The sequence below is a fragment of the Schistocerca piceifrons genome, chromosome 7 (assembly GCF_021461385.2).
Source record: "Schistocerca piceifrons isolate TAMUIC-IGC-003096 chromosome 7, iqSchPice1.1, whole genome shotgun sequence".
Taxonomy (NCBI): Eukaryota; Metazoa; Arthropoda; class Insecta; order Orthoptera; family Acrididae; genus Schistocerca; species Schistocerca piceifrons.
The window spans coordinates 122,856,811-122,873,261 of record NC_060144.1 but is presented as its reverse complement, the minus strand read 5'-3'; the positions used below and the strand labels follow the sequence as shown (position 1 = coordinate 122,873,261).

At 39.4% G+C, this 16,451-nt stretch overlaps 1 protein-coding gene across 1 annotated transcript in view; it reads left to right on the top strand.

The window, feature by feature from the left end:
• LOC124805495 (oocyte zinc finger protein XlCOF6.1-like) overlaps positions 1-1,723 on the top strand; it is a 54,607-nt gene extending 52,884 nt beyond the window's left edge. The window contains exon 4 of the mRNA XM_047266058.1: positions 1,689-1,723. Within this exon, the coding sequence (XP_047122014.1) occupies positions 1,689-1,723 (35 nt within the window). The remainder of the gene's footprint in view (positions 1-1,688) is intronic.
• The last annotated feature ends 14,728 nt before the right edge of the window (positions 1,724-16,451 follow it).

Sequence of the window (16,451 nt, the reverse complement as noted above, 5' to 3'; positions counted from 1 at the left end):
GTTCCCAATAGTCTTGAGAGCGACTCAGTGGTAATCTTCGTTTCCTTACCTAACTGATCGCTCTGACTGCACTCTACAATTTTTATTATTTCACTCCACATTATCAAATTCTGGAAATTCTCTCCCATCATCAAATGTGGCCTGAAAACTCAAGGAAATAAATCGAAAACATGTCTATTGTGTAAATCGGTCTATACTTTTTGCCACCATTCACAAAGAGCATCAAACTGAATTTGATCCACCGTCAAATTGCCACTTCACTGCATCCAGTTATTTTTAGCAGAATGTCTCTTACTGAGAAGGGCAACAGAAAAGATTAGTCATGTGATATAAATAATAATGATCATTGATCCTTCCCTTTGACATTTTAGGCGGGCTGTGAACAGTTACTTATTTTGCTAACCACAGCCGATGAAAACAGATTACAGCCGTCATAGATTTCGCGTAAAGACTGTCTCATCTTGATAAATTCTTTGCCCATTTCATCTTACATCTTCCTAAAATTTTACTACTTTTGTTTTCCTTTGTATCAAAACAACAGAACGAATTAAACCAATCAGCTTTGTTCTACGCTTTACAGAAGCACATTGCAGTGAATCCTTAATAATCATATGAATTTATTACACCGCACTCATCTTCACATGTTCCGCATGGAACTCTTTGAACTCTGCATTATCTCTTGTTTAAGAACTCTGTTAGAATCTTAGCAGTAATCTTGTCCATCAATGTCGTGCATAAATTTTCGTGGCATCTATCACCAGTCATTGAGCAATATGGCATCTTTGAACATATATTTACATACTTGCATATTCTTTACGTAATTAATTGTAAACACTGATCCAATGCAGTACCATACGAAACAGCGTTGATGAAATTAACGCCATCGTCATCCATGTCTCGATCTCTTTATTAGTGACACTACCAGCTTCTTCCGTAATAACTAATATGCCTTAGAAAATGCAATATTGTGTGAAGATTTTGGCAGAAAATTGTAGCTCCACCATTTCTGTCTAATGCTTCTGATTTAACAGTGTTCTACTGATGTTAATTGCACACATGCCTTTGCTCCACCACGTTTCAAATTTTCCTTGTTTTATTCCCCAGGTTTTCTGTTAATCACGTCTCCCTGTTAAACGGGAGATTACTTGTAGAGGACCGGTTTAGGTAACTGTTCCTCATTTCCAAGCTAATGCGTAACAGTAGCAATTTTAAATTGTTTCCAGGACAACTCTCCGCTCTTGCCGGTCTCCTTTGCTTCACTCTTTTTGCAAATTTTTGTCTCATATATAGCACAATCCTTTCAGTTGTTCGAGTCTTCAGTTCTGCTTTACTGGGGCTTGCCTTAATTTCTACTACTATATTTTGCGTTGACCAGTGGTTTCTTTCTGTGCTTTTGCTCTATGTACATCACAACCAGTCTCTTTAATAACTAAATAGCGAGTTTATTTCAGATGAAAGTTCTCCCATTGCTCCAGTAGTTTTATCCAATGCGAAATTTTTGTGTACTTTGCCACTATTTGACATCATAACGTGTTTTATGAAGCTTCTAATAGACGGATGTATTTAATTCCATAAAATATCTCCATCAGTGGTGTAAAGTCATGGTTTACATGGAGGACAAGCAGAGAACTAAAAATAATTTGTATAGGCCGTACATATGAATGAGAAGTGTTCCAATTATGTTACAGGATCAACATACAGATTCAAGGACACTGTTAGCTGATAAAATCTCTCACAATAAACGAGACGACCAGTTATCAAATCTGCGCTATGTAAGCTACTGTCGTTTTCAGATTGATACAATATCATAAATATCAATACGTTATGGACCTAATTTTCGTTTTCTAAAATCTCATCACCAATACCAAAGAATGACGTGTATCTCGTCTTTACTTATCTATAACGAAAGTATTATGTGTCTAGTCCTATTGAATCATTTGCAAAAGTGGGATGTTTTGACACTGATGATGTTACAAGGTCCGCCAGGTCGAATCATCTGTTTATTGATCCATTTCTTTCGACGGAGACCCACCACTCAAACCATACACTTGGGTTTCTTAAATTTTCGTGTAAAGCACTTACATCACAGAAACTGTGACTTAGTAATTTTCCGTAATGCCGTGTAGCATTAAGTATGGTGCTGTTACGCATTAGCATGTTGCTCACTCATCTGGTAGAGATTCTTATTACAACAGCAATCCATAATTAAATGAAACCTGTGAGAACTTGCATTGTGCTGATGATAACTGATAGCGTATTTTCCACATTCGAAATTTCATGCAGTAAGTAAACACTGAGCAAATAATGTGGGATTGTTCAGATCAAATATTCAGTCTCTGTAAAAGATCGTATTACTTCATAATGGATTCAAATCTTCTTAAAATATTGATAGGTTGTAGCATTCCCTGGCATATATTTATCTCACATTCACTTCATGCTCTTCTAGTCACGTAAAAATGAACAAAGTCTTTAAGTTTCGGAAGCTGTAATTTATTTTTAATTCTTAAATTTCTTCGATGTATCTTCATTCAAAGGTTCAGGGCATATTTTCTGTTATCGGGAACCGAAGATCTAAAAAACATTAGCAGGAATAGGTCTCGAATCGCATTCCTTTTCAGTTGCTTTCTGGTTACTCGGTTTCATCAACAATTGTTTGTCTACGAATTTTTTATGGTTATCACATCTATTCGGTATGCCTGTACCTACCTGGATGTTTTTCATCGTGCTTAACAGAAAATGTTGTTCAGATTTTCATTTCCTTTAAAAGTCCTAAAATAAAACAGAAATAAGAAATGTTCGAAAATTATTTTATCCAGTGGAAGAACATCTTGCTTCCAAAGATTTAGTCCTTGGTTCACCATTACTATACACCGTGTACAACGCATACGGAACACTATTACCCAAAAGCATGATCATAGATTGGTACATTGTTGTTGGCTAAATATTAACCCCAACACTGCTGTGAAAAGGAGACTGTGATGGCCTATTTTTCCGCAGTAGGCAATGTTGTCGGGAATGATTCAGTATATTTTCGTATGCCATATTTTTTGTCCGAGATTTCTGTATTTTTTTTCTGAATGTTGACGTGGCTTGTATTAGGTCACGTGTAGAGAAACTCCCTGCCCCTGTGCCGACATAAGGAAGCGCATAATCATTTGTTGGCGACATAGTCCCTGTCAAATCCGCTTGTCTTTCAGTAATTCGGAAATAAATCGGTATGACTAATACATCCACACCACTCTATCTCCAGCTTCATAAAAAGGTTATATTGGTACTAAATATCAATTTTTAAGTCTTCTTAATCTGGATGCTGCTACTGAATAACATAATTTTTGTCTTTTGAATTATCGAGTACTGTATTCTCTAGTGCGTTCTACTCTTGTTGTGAGAGTACAGTTAAGAAACCTTACAGATAGCTCTTTATAAGAACGACCGAGAAAAGCGATTACCACAGGTAATGATGCTTTTATAATAAGAACTATTGCAGGTACTGATATCTTGTTTTGGCAAGGGTTGTGAATGAATCCCGACTTCGAAATTGAGGGACACTGCAAATGGAAACTGGAAAGGAACTTGATTTTTATGAAGTTAATTTGGTATTCAAATGTTTTATTGACTTTTCTGGGTTTCCAGTCTTTGCATTTCTTGCAAATATGCTTCAGGGAACTTAATCAAAACTGTTAAATACGCCTGCCTTGCTACTCCCTGCAGCTTATGGGTCTTCGGCTGTTCACAAATGTCTCACGATGTCAGTACTCCATAAAACTTTGTGTTCTAGTGTGCAATATTCTCTTCATCTGCTGCTTCGACCGTTTACTCAGGTTTTCTGTTCACAGAACAGAATATTTCAAGTGGTTCGATTCCAATTATGAGACTGCTTTCTCAGTATTAGAGTCGCAGCAATTTTGTTACTTTTATTTTTTAGAAACTGGTTTTCGAACCTTTTACTCTTTTTACAGAACAGGATATTTTAAGTGATTAGATTCCAGTTATGAGACTGCTTTTTCAGCATTAGAGTCGCTGCAATTTTGTTACTTTTATTTTTTAGAAACTGGTTTTCGAATTTGGTTTCTGTTATATTACGCCGCCCACAGTACTCAGAACATTTGTTTACATTACAAACCTCTCGCCAACAAAAATTGTGCCTTGTGGCGTCACCAAATCATTGTCTAGAGGGAGCTGTAAAAAAAGCACAGGACTTTAAGTTGTTGCTTTGGGTGATCTCAGCAATATTTACAAAGAAGTGATCCGTGTACATGGAGGTTGTTTCTTGAAACGGCGACAAACAAATAAAGAGTAGAGTAGCTTGTAAGTTCTTACTTCATGGTGGCCGGCCGAGGTGGCCGAGCGGTTCTAGGCGCTACAGTCTGGAACCGCGCGACCGCTATGGTCGCAGGTTCGAATCCTGCCTTGGACATGGATGTGTGTCATGTCCTTAGGTTAGTTAGGTTTAAGTAGTTCTAAGTTCTAGGGGACTGATGACCTCAGAAGTTAAGTCCCATAGTGCTCAGAGCCATTTGAACCATTTTGAACTTCACAGTGTAGATCTGAAATGCCATCCACTGGTACACAATGAAGCTTGAATTGTAGAAAATTGAGGGCAAAAATATCTAGAGCTCCTTTTGTATATGAATTTTTATATTTGTGGCACGATGCATGGAAACAACAGTTCTGTTGTTAGAGCTGCCATATGGACGTGAGTGCAGTCCGTCCTAGATACAGTATTACAAATAAAGAAAGCATTTCCGATGATGCTTTCGCACCAGTTTTTATGGCAGTACGTGTGACAGGAGAGCATTCGTCTGGTTGATAAAAGAGGTGGTTTTCCGAATTTTTTGCTAGTTTCTGGTGGGTGTGGTTATCACTATTTAGATGAAATTGTTTTCGTAAATTTCCCTTATTTTAAAAGGGAACTATGCCACCTTTTTCGACATATTCCTGTTCTAAAACACATGTAACTGATGGGTTATTAGATGATATAGTTATGGTGGATAAATGAGAAGATTAAGACGACTACATTTATTCAGATATGTTTAAGTCAAGTCTCATGTTATGAGCACATGCTTTTAATCTCTCTTTCACTAGAATTAACATCTTGAGATGACTGTACTAATCACGGTAGGCTTCCAGGTAGTATTTCTCATTTATTTTACTACATACCGATGTTTAATGTAAGAAAAAGGTCAAAAGGTAAAGTAAAAATTCTTTCACAACCTGCTCCACTGCTGATAAACGGAGAATTCGTGGTTTATTGATCTCTGTAGGACTTGCTTATGTATGTGGATCAATGATCTGTGATACGTTTTTTACTATTGATCTCCAATGAAGATATAAACACCAATTCAGTATGAGATAGACATAGTAACGAAATCCAAAAGTACGTTTCATATCTAGATTTTCGATGACCTAACTATGTGAGATAAAATATGATACAAAAGGGTGAGGATATTGGTATGAACACATACCTAGTTCCTACTTGGCTTTTCTGTGTTGATGGCCCCCTTTGTTGTTGAGAATCTCTATGAAAAAACATATTTTACTTATTTTTATGTAAATTTTACCTATATTTTCAATAAAAAAGTTGCTAAAATTAAATTGTTCTAATGTCCTCTATTCCATATTACGTTATGTTACTCTGATATTAGGTATCCAGATGCAGGTAGTATCAGATGTGTGGAACAAAAGGTATAATGGCAGCGAGAAATTATTAAAAACTGAAAATTCGTAGTTTAGCTTCAAGTATTAATCGAGAAGACAGCTGGTAACTCATGGTTTTAGTGTGTTTGTGTAAATCATTACTGACTGAGTCAGATAACATTATAAAATTGATATTTGTAAGTATAATATCAGAAAACTTTTCACATAAGATTGTTAAAAGCGTTAATGAGTCAGTTCTCTGACCGTAATTGTTTCACTCAGCGAAAATATGATACTTAAAATCGAAAACTTTTTCATCTTTATCCTTGGATAAAGGCTGTTCTATATGGTACACAGTGGATTCTAGACGAATCATTACAATGGTGAGTATGAAACGCTCATCCGTAAAATCCTACAAAGCTTCTTAGTAATTAACACTTTATACGAGACTGGGACTTGAAGCTCGCAACTTTTAACTTAAAACGATGTGAAAAAATCAGCAATTGTAACTGTACAGAAAATCTCAGTATAAAAATGTTGCACCTCACAAAGCGCTAATTGGAGTGACACGAACTTGGCACTTCGTTAAGGCTTAATACAGTTATGTGGGTGGAAAATTATAACACTGACATTTTGATTGCTGGAACACTAACAATGCTACGATAATAGATCAACAGAATCATGAATGACAAGCTGTGCAGTTAGATTCGTGTAAACTGATTCACTGAATAAACGCTCAACATTTACCTGAACTAGTTACTATAATTTGAGAGTGCACCCTGGCTTGCTCTAACCAGACGGTTGTAGATACTAGACTGCAGTGCACGTTGATTGGTAGGGGATCTTGATCAATAGGTTGTCGAGCAGACAGCACTGAATACAGGCACACTGAACAAAATTAACATACGCGGTCGGAGCGTCGGTAGTGATCGGGCCTCAGAAAGAGCTTCTGCACATTTGTGGTGGCGTAGAAAGGGGTGGGATGGCGTTTGGGCGCGCAAGAAAGTCCGTGCAGCGCGGTCGGCACCAAGTACTAGCTCCATGGGGCTGACAAGACTTACATATTCTGTGGCACGAGCTGCAAAAATATTTTTTTCGTCATACAATGCTGAAACTTTAGAGAGTGGTCAGGCAACGAGAGAGTTCATGTATTTTGGGTATGGAGTGGGCCTGACACCTTTCCATGGGTGCATTTTACTGCTACAGTAGTGTGCAAAGAAAATAGTGTATTTTCTCCGATTGTCTACATGTCTGGAACAGCGTAACCAGAGTCACCGTCGGCGTTATTGTCTCACATTAAACAGGTAGCACGAAGTGTCTGAATAGACGCGATAGTTGGTGTTATATAGCTAGGGAAGGCCGAAATGCCGCTATAAGCTTACGCAGGATGGCGTGAGGTCTGAAACAGGATACGTAATGAATGCTATAAAGAAAAGTACGTAGCTGCTGGAATACTTAACTTTAATCATTTGTATACATCGTTCTTGATGAGACATGCTTCATACGATAACTATCAATTGCTATGGCGCCTTGCTAGGTCGTAGCCATTGACTTAGCTGAAGGCTATTCTAACTACCTTCTCTGCAAATAAACGAGGCTTCGTCAGTGTTGCATCGCTAGCTAAATCGTCCGTACAACTGGGGCGAGTGCTCGTAAGTCTCTCGAGACCTGCCGTGTGGTGGCGCTCGGTCTGCGATCACTGACAGTGGCGACACGCGGGTCCGACATGTACTAATGGACCGCGGCCGATTTAAAGCTACCACCTAGCAAGTGTGGTGTCTGGCGGTGACACCACATTTGGCATTGTCCTGCTACCGCGCATGGCAGAATAAAATATTCATTCATTTGTACTCTGTGATGAAATTATTTATATATTTTGTATGTAATGTTTTCTTCTCTTAGTCGTAAGACTAAGGGGTTTCACTTTTCTTAATGCGGTATGCCTGGAAATTCTTTCGGGCTAGTTCATCTACATGTGCATCTACATAGATACTCCGCAAGCCACCGTAAGGTGGCGCAGGGTACCCTGTACCACTGCGACTCATTTTCTTTCCTGTTCAACTCACAAACAGAGCAAGGGAAAAGGACTGTCCATATGTCGCCGTATGAGCCCTAATTTCTCTATATTATCTTCGTGATCTTTACTCACAATGTACTTTCGCGGCAGTAGAATCGCTCGGCAATCAGCTTCAAATGCCAGTTCTCTAAATTTGCTTAGTGGTGTTTCTCAAAAAGAACCTCCAGTGATTTCCTTTTGAGGTCTCGAAGCAACTCCGTAAGACGCAACGTGTTGTTCGAAACACTGGTTTGTGACGATATTCGTGATGAAACTGTGAGATGTTTCTCAGTGCTTGAGATGATAACATTTTAAACACTGAGTACAACACTCATTCTGATATTGCTGCCACTTCTCGCTAGGGCGCCCATACCCGGAAGCAAAGGGAGCGTTGCGGTCCTCCCGACATCTAGGCCTCTGCGAAAGGAAAATCGTAGTGTAGTCACGCGTTTTTCTTTAAAGAAAATGATTTAAGAGTTCGCATTTCCAATTTTTTAACAGGGCCGCAACTGGAATTTTTTATGAGCAGTTGCAAGTCGCCATTTGTCTTCGAAGATATTAAAAATACTCCATACCCCCTCGTCTAACACCACACCATCACAAACTATTTTATGGGCAGCCTTGAAATGTAGTATTTAAACGGTTGTAGTAAATAATGGGAACTTTCTGATCTGGACGGAAACAAATGAGACATCAGCCATTTACCCAAACGGTCCCTAATAAAGGACGCATCGTTATTTTCACATATCTACCTGGAGGTAGGGTGGTCAAGTGCTCAGCCGTTGCTACTAGTTTGGTACGTTACATTCTGTTGTGTAACAACAAGACATCGAAAATTACAAGAAAATACAATAAGGTTTCATTATCTAACGCAACCATGACATCAATTAGTGGCATTACTCGATAATTAAACATAAGAACATATTTAAAAGGGGACAAAATATGCCTATTGTTTACTAATCGTGAATTTCTGACCTTTACAGGGAAAAATACATGACAGCATATTTTCCTACAGAATATCTTATGACTGAAGAGAAACTCATTCCATGTCGGGAGCGCTGACTTTTTAAACATTATTTTCCAAAGGATCCAAAACAATTTGGAATGATAGGTGATTGCGATAGTGGCACATAGAAGTTTGTATTTGGGCAAAGGTTTTACCGGAATGCCGTCTGATAGTTCGTTCAGGCAGTCTAAATTGATATCGCGTTTTCTTAAACATCGTGTTACTCACATGAAAGACTCAGGGAGAAACACAAGCTTTCATAACACATGCCAGTGTCCCAGATGGCAGAACACTGATCGACTCAAAACAGACTTTATTTGGAATTTGTAAATACTACACAATAACAGACTCGTAATTCTTGCTGAGATTCACCTCAATAAACATAGAAATGTTGAGTTTAAGTTTGCTTGGATGGGCGAGACAAATGGGTATTCTGTCTTACGTTCTGCGGAAGTTACACTACGTAGTTCTAATAAAAACAATGGAAAGTGACAACATCCGTGAAGAAGTCTGTATAAAATGTGACTTTCTACAACTTCACTAACTAAGGACTGGACACATGCAAACACCTATGTGACAGGTACACTACTGGGCGTAAAACAAGCATCAAGCATATAATTTAAAATGTAGGCATCAACATGAAACGAAATCGTCCATGTCGCACACACAGCAAGAAAGAAGGAAAAGAAACAGACCGCTACAGTTTTGGAAGACCTATCGCTGGTCAGGTCAAAGCTTAAATTTGTTAAATCGTCACCATATTATTAAAAAAGCGCCAGATCAAAAATTCATGGAAGAAGACGTAAAATGTCTACTGTAGTAGTAACAGACTATGAGCAGGTTGAACAGGCATTACAATGGTCTATATGACATAACAAGCACATACATTAGTAACAAGAGAATAAATGGATTTCATCTAAATTTAGTTACTGAGTGAATAATAGAAAAATATTAAGAATGATTAAGCAGGCACAGTAATAAATGAAGAACCTTTTGGATAACACAACCTGTAGACACTGATAATCACTCAACCACATCACTGTATGGGCAAGAAGAAACGTAATACCTATACTCTAGATCGAACAGATAGAAAGTGAGAAAAAAATACTATTGCATATGGCAGTAACACAACCTAGTTAAATCTCACTCGATTAGAGTGTCCTCATAAAACCTCATAATAATCAGAAATGAATGTTTGTGCTTAAGGACAACAGCAGCTGACATATATAAAGATTCAAATACGTCACATATATCATTCAGTCATTAATATTGCTCATGGTATAGTTTAATCTTTTCCATATGGTGCCTGCCCTTGTGGCATGAGGTATGCTGATGGTTACACCCTCAAAATAGGTTATATACTCTTTCCACTTGCTATGTTTCCAGTTTCGCTCCTGGCCATCTGATGCATCGTGCCTTGAGTTCTAATATCCGTAGGTTCCACGGTCGCCTCTGTAACCACCATGGCCACAGAAACCACCATAATGTCTCCTGTCATTATTAATATTCCAATGTCGTCCACCATGTCTTTTGTTATGGTTTGAATGGTTATTTGTGTTGGGTTCACTGTTCCCTGATAGTCTTCGATCATCTTCGTCTCCTTCTGTTCCTCTTGACTCATACAAGTCTAATTGTCCTAAGGCCGACTTCATTGCCTCTTGTCATCTCTAGGGATTGCTAGCAAATTATCCTGAACTCTAGTTGGTTGTTTACTTATGATCAGGGACACTGTTGCTTCTGTCGTCATTGGTTCACCTAAAAACAAGTTCCTCTCACAATAATATTGACCTTGAAAAATTTTCCTTAAGTTCTGGTAACCCCTCTCTCAAACCTTCTACCTTGCTATAGACTGTTACGTACTTCATTTTGCTTCTGTCACAACCAATATTGTTGCAAAACTTCCTTTTCAAATTCAGCAAAGGTCGTACATTCGTGTCCTATTCTCATACCCCACGTACCAGCTTCACCTTCCAATCTTGCTGCAACGAAGGGTACCTTTCTTTGCTTGTCCCATAATTCAGGTAACACGCCCTTAAATTGATCTAAAAAATCTCCAGGATGCCATCTTCCATTTGGTTCGAAGTTCCTAAAATTCCCTTTGCCAAGGAAGACCTCATCATTTTGTATACCAATTAAGCTACGTCCGGCAATGCTTCCATCACGTAATAGTGATTTCACTTCACTCTTCACCTGCTGATTGACCTGTTCCTTAGTCTTGCCTTCCTCACTGTACACCTCTTCCACTCGCCGTGCATATGCATCCTGGTTTAGTGCAACAGCTGATATTCTGTGTTTACAGTTTTACACTTCCTCATCCATTTCTTTGCAATGCTCGTCGTAAATCTCAATCCTTTTACTAAGTTCTTCTTTCACTCCTTTGACATCTTACTCTGCCTTTTCAAAACGTTTAGCACTGTCTGCAACGTTCTCCTCAAACCGAACGGTAAGTTCATCTATTCTCTGATGACTTGACTCAGCCAGTTTCCTTGGAGCCTCATTAGTCTCGTCGATCGTTTTACTGAGTTGTTCGTTATCTGCTCTACCGATTGCCTAATATCTTCCCTTAATTGTTTTTTGTTATGCTCTACTGATAGCCTAACATCTTCCTTTTGGCACGTAATATCTTCCCTCTAGCGTTTAATGTCTTCCTTTATTTGTTTATTATCATGCAGTAATGTTGTGAACATGTCAACGAAAGACATGTCAGACATAAATCTACACTCATCCCGTCAAGGCGTCTCCACGATTGGTGACGACATTGCATTAGGACTTCCCATCTCTGTTGATATACTACTGTCACCTATACCGGAATCCTTCGGCATTTCCCTACTACTTGCTTCTGTTTTCGTCTCCACCAGATTACTTTCACCGAAAGAGTCTCCTTTCACCTCACTGTCTACTGCAGTTGCACCAACCTCAGTATCTGCAATATTGAACCATACATAAGTCACTCAAGGAAACAATAAACAAATCACAATAACGCTCGTAGCACCGAATGGATGGCAATAACCACAACAAAACTACAATGCCGTATGCGCTCAACGCTGTAATTCGTGCTCAGAAGCACACATAACATACAAGATCACGTAAAAGAAGAAAAAATGAAATATAAGCTAAGGTAAATACAGTTCGGCAACTGTATTACCTGTTGTTAAAAAATTAGTCTACTAAGTAAGCGGGGTCTGGCAGTGACATATACTTTACTCTACGGTCGGCAAGGTAAATAATGTCTCGTGACATTAATTTAATGATACAAAAGAATTTTAACTGTCACTGTTTGTAGTTACGTAATTAGAGAACGCAATCTGCGCTGCCAGTTAATTACTCTCGTTGCTTCAGTTGCGTGTGGTAACGTTGTGAAGCGCGACTTACTTTGCGTTGTATTCTGGCCCCGTAGTAGCAACCGTTCCGTAGCGCCGACTCAGTAGACGCCGTCCGGCTGTCAGCACTGCACCCTCTCTGCAAAGCATGGTAATGTTTGCGGCATCGCTCCTAGGCGCCGCTCGCGTCGTATATGATGATGGCTGCCAAAACGTTTTCACTTTTGCCCGTAGGTGACACTATCGTCGTCTACCGTTATGGCTGTCAAATAAGTGCTCACTTGCGTACCTAGGTGCCGCTAGCGTCGTCAAAAGCGCATCACTGTGGAGTATGTTTACTTCGGACTTCGACCATAAATATAATAGGCTGCCCTGACGTCATTTTCGTGGCTCCGACATCTCAGGGTTAAAGACACGTGAATGTTGGCAAAACATGATTGTTTCGTGTTGCGCTTATGGCTGTACTCAGCGTTTAGTCGGGGGAAATGACATTACATTTCACCTGTGTTTCTATGATATTGCAATGCGTTTATTGAAATCTGCTGAAGTGACTTATATATATGTTTTTTACACTTGAAATAGAGTATCACGTAAATTAAAGTGTTAAAAGTGATGCCTGTAGAGTCAGACTCATATTACATTTTGGAAAGTATCTGTGATAATTCGGTTACAGAAGTAAGTATAACTGTTTCTTGTTCCTACTCATAGGTTCCCTAAAGATGAAAAACGAAGGCAGCTTTGGATACAGGCCCTGAAACGGAAAAACTTTAAGCCATCTGCACATACGCCCCTTTTTGTATATACAAGTGAGATTATAATAAGGTAAGAGCACCCATAGTCGGCACATGAAGAGAATTTTTTTCTGCCTTCTAATACTATTAAATAAATGTAGGCTCCAAAATTATTTTCTGAAACTTCAAAGTCTCACCTTTCCTCTAAAATATCATTTTTTTTTTAAACTGATAGTTTAAACTTCTGTAAAAATAGTAGGAACTGAACCTTTGAAGTGCACCTAAAATTGATACTCTAAAATGGACCTGCTCCTAAAGTCGACAATTTTTGCACCTATAGTTGACATAATTCCCATATCCCATTTTCATTTATGACTAGAGCTCAAAACTCGGCGAATCCAATGTTTAAAGTTTTGACACGAGCCCACTCTTACTGTTTAAAAGAATTTTAACATTTTACTTTAATTGATAGTTTATAGTAATTTCATCCCGCTGCCCACCAGAGGGGCGTTCGATGTGTTTGTTAGATTTTATAAATGGCACTGTGAACAAATCCAGGTCAAATGTAGTTCTGACATAATTTTTCGCAAATAAAAAAGTAATTTTTGTTGGAAGCGTTTGGCAGTCAATTGAGAAATGTGGGTAAAATGCGATACAAATTTAGGATGGCAGACCGCTGATTTGAAATCCCGCCACGTTTTGGCAACAGTCACGTGGTTTGTGTTGGAGCCGCAACTGCCCTATAGCTTCTGCACGGCAAGGCCAGTCTATTAGTATCTATGGTCGTAGACTTGGTAGCACTAGACCATAGCACTGTCACGAATCAGACGAGTACGTACAGAGTGTTACAAGCTCTTTGACGTACACATCCCACTCAACAATCCAAATTAACAGTCACCGTTTATACAGAAATAGTTCACTCTCCTAATTAATTATATGGCACTTCTTATCCGAAAATTGCAAGTACTGAATACACGTCACCATGTAACACGCCCAGGGGTACCAATGTCGGAGGAACTCAAACTGATTTCGGTTCTGCTGTTCTTGCTCATGCGCTCTGTCCACACCACGTACCGAAGTGGCCGTGCGGTTTTAGGCGCTGCAGTCTGGAGCCCGAGACCGCTACGGTCGCAGGTTCGAATCCTGCCTCGGGCATGGATGTGTGTGATGTCCTTAGGTTAGTTAGGTTTAACTAGTTCTAAGTTCTAGGGTACTAATGACCTCAGAAGTTGAGTCCCATAGTGCTCAGAGCCATTTGAACCATTTGAACCACACCACGTATCTGATAATCCCGTGGTGGTCGTATTGTTCTGCTCCACACTGCTGCTGACTTGCCTGGAATTACGAATCTACTTTTGCTAGCGGATTTAGGTGAGCCACTTAACGTCAAGCACAACACTGTCTTACGTCTGGTATGAACATCTATATTCTGAGACGATATGAAATCACAGGTTGCACTACCCACATTCTAAGTCATAAGTGTTTATCCCAATTAATGGGTGATTACCAGTCCCCAGTCTGACGAGTGTAGGCGTAACCGAACACGGCACGGATGATTGTTGATGAAGCGGAAGCCGAATAATCGAACGAAAGTTCTTACGCTCGTCACGCATACACAGATTTCTTTTGGTACCAGTCCTCCTTGACACAAGTAATGATATAACTCTGTTCATAGAGTTAATTATGAAGTTCTCAGTTCTCACTTGTGCAAGCATAGGCGTAACCGTCGCGACGCGGCTGATTGTTGATAATGCGGAAACACGATGATCGAACGCACGTTCTCACGCTCGCCACAGACACTGACACTTGACTGCAATCTTTTATAGTAACTAATTTTTACTGATTCACGTTCGTTCATTCTGAGAGATAGAACACGTCGCGGATAAATGACGTATGGCGCGACGCGCGACGAGAGGATACGCAAGTACGTTATTCGTGGCACTGCTCTTTTTTAATTACATCATTACGCATCTTCCTCTGAATCATTTCCATTTTTAATCACTTCTGTAATAGCACTTGCAGCAACACTTGAACTTCCATAATAACAGTACATCTCAAATGCAGAGCTACCTACAAAACACGTAACAGTTCCGTGTCCCGTGTTCGACTCTGCAGATGCGGCTGCCCACAAAGATACTCCACAACCAAGCCAGCGATATGACAAATCGCTTACACAGTGTCGGAGCGCGAGTGTCCTCTGAAATATGTAATCTTCTACTTCCCGCATTTCTCTTTTGTTCTGTGTATTGACATGATTCTGATTTTGTTGGAATTTCCTAATTTGGTCGTACTCTTCTGTGTCAGTAAAGGCTACCGGTGTTCTATCATTCAGATCATCATCTTCCTTCGCAAATAAATTAGTTGGTCCGCAAGTTCGACTACTTTTTCCGATAATGTACTGATATCCTCCGTGTGTTTTTCTGAACCAAGAGTGTCCATTTGTGTCGAAGTCGTATGTACTGTGTGCTTTAGGTTTCCCTGATTTTGTACAAGTTGCGTGACCGTATCGGTTGACGGAACTGAGTCAATTTTAGCCTGCAAGGTGTCGTGATTTTCGTGAACAATAGTCTGAAGATCTTTTATTGCTGCTTCATGATTCTGTAATACGTTTTCATGCCGCGAATGAATAGGCTGAAAATGTTCACAAATTTGAGTTTAAAATATTCAGAAATTTTTTGACATTACGATTCGATCTTAAGTAACTCAGTGGTTAAACCGTCACGTGTTTCTTCAAGCGTTTCTTTAATTTGTTTCTGATTTTGTTCCATTTGTTGCTGTGATGGTTACTTATTTTGTTCCATTGTGTCTAATTTTTGAAGCTATTCTCTAATGTCTTGCATTAATTGTAATAACAATATATTAGTGTCTGGAACATGTGCCTTTGTGCTTTTTGGCAGTGCATTTGCACCGGCAACATTCACGTTTTCAAAAGCACAGTGTGAGCCTTGACTTAATTGAGAAAGAGGTAAGGACGTAAAACCTGAATATACGGTATTTGCAAGAGTTTGTTCTGTCATTTCGCATTTCTGAGGCGAGCTATTGCTGACCGATCGATCGACAATACTTCCCTGTTCACTAATTGATTCACTGTCTACACCATTATTTACTGCGTGGTCCATTTCCCTACGCACAATTTCCAAATTATTTTGGACATCTTTCACTTCACTACAAGGTTGTGCTGACACGCTACACTCGTCGTCACTGTTGTTGTTGTGGTCTTCAGTACTGAGACTGGTTTGATGCAGCTCTCCATGCTACTCTGTCCTGTGCAAGCCTCTTCATCTCCCAGTACCTACCGCAACCTACTTCCTTCTGATTCTGCTTAGTGTATTCATCTCTTGGTCTCCCTCTACGATTTTTACCCTCCACGCTGCCCTCCAATACTGAATTGGTAATCCCTTGCTGCCTCAGAACATGCCCTACCAACCGATCCCTTCTTCTAATCAAGTTGTGCCACAAACTTCTCTTCTCCCCCATCCTATTCAATACTTCCTCATTAGTTCTGTTATCTACCCATCTAATCTTCAGCATTCTTCTGTAGCACCACATTTCAAAGCTTCTATTCTCTTCTTGTCCAAACTATTTATCGTCCATGTTTCACTTCCATACATGGCTACACTCCATACAAATACTTTCAGGAATGACTTCATGACAGTTACATCTATACTCGATGTTAACAAATTTCTCTTCTTCAGAAACAA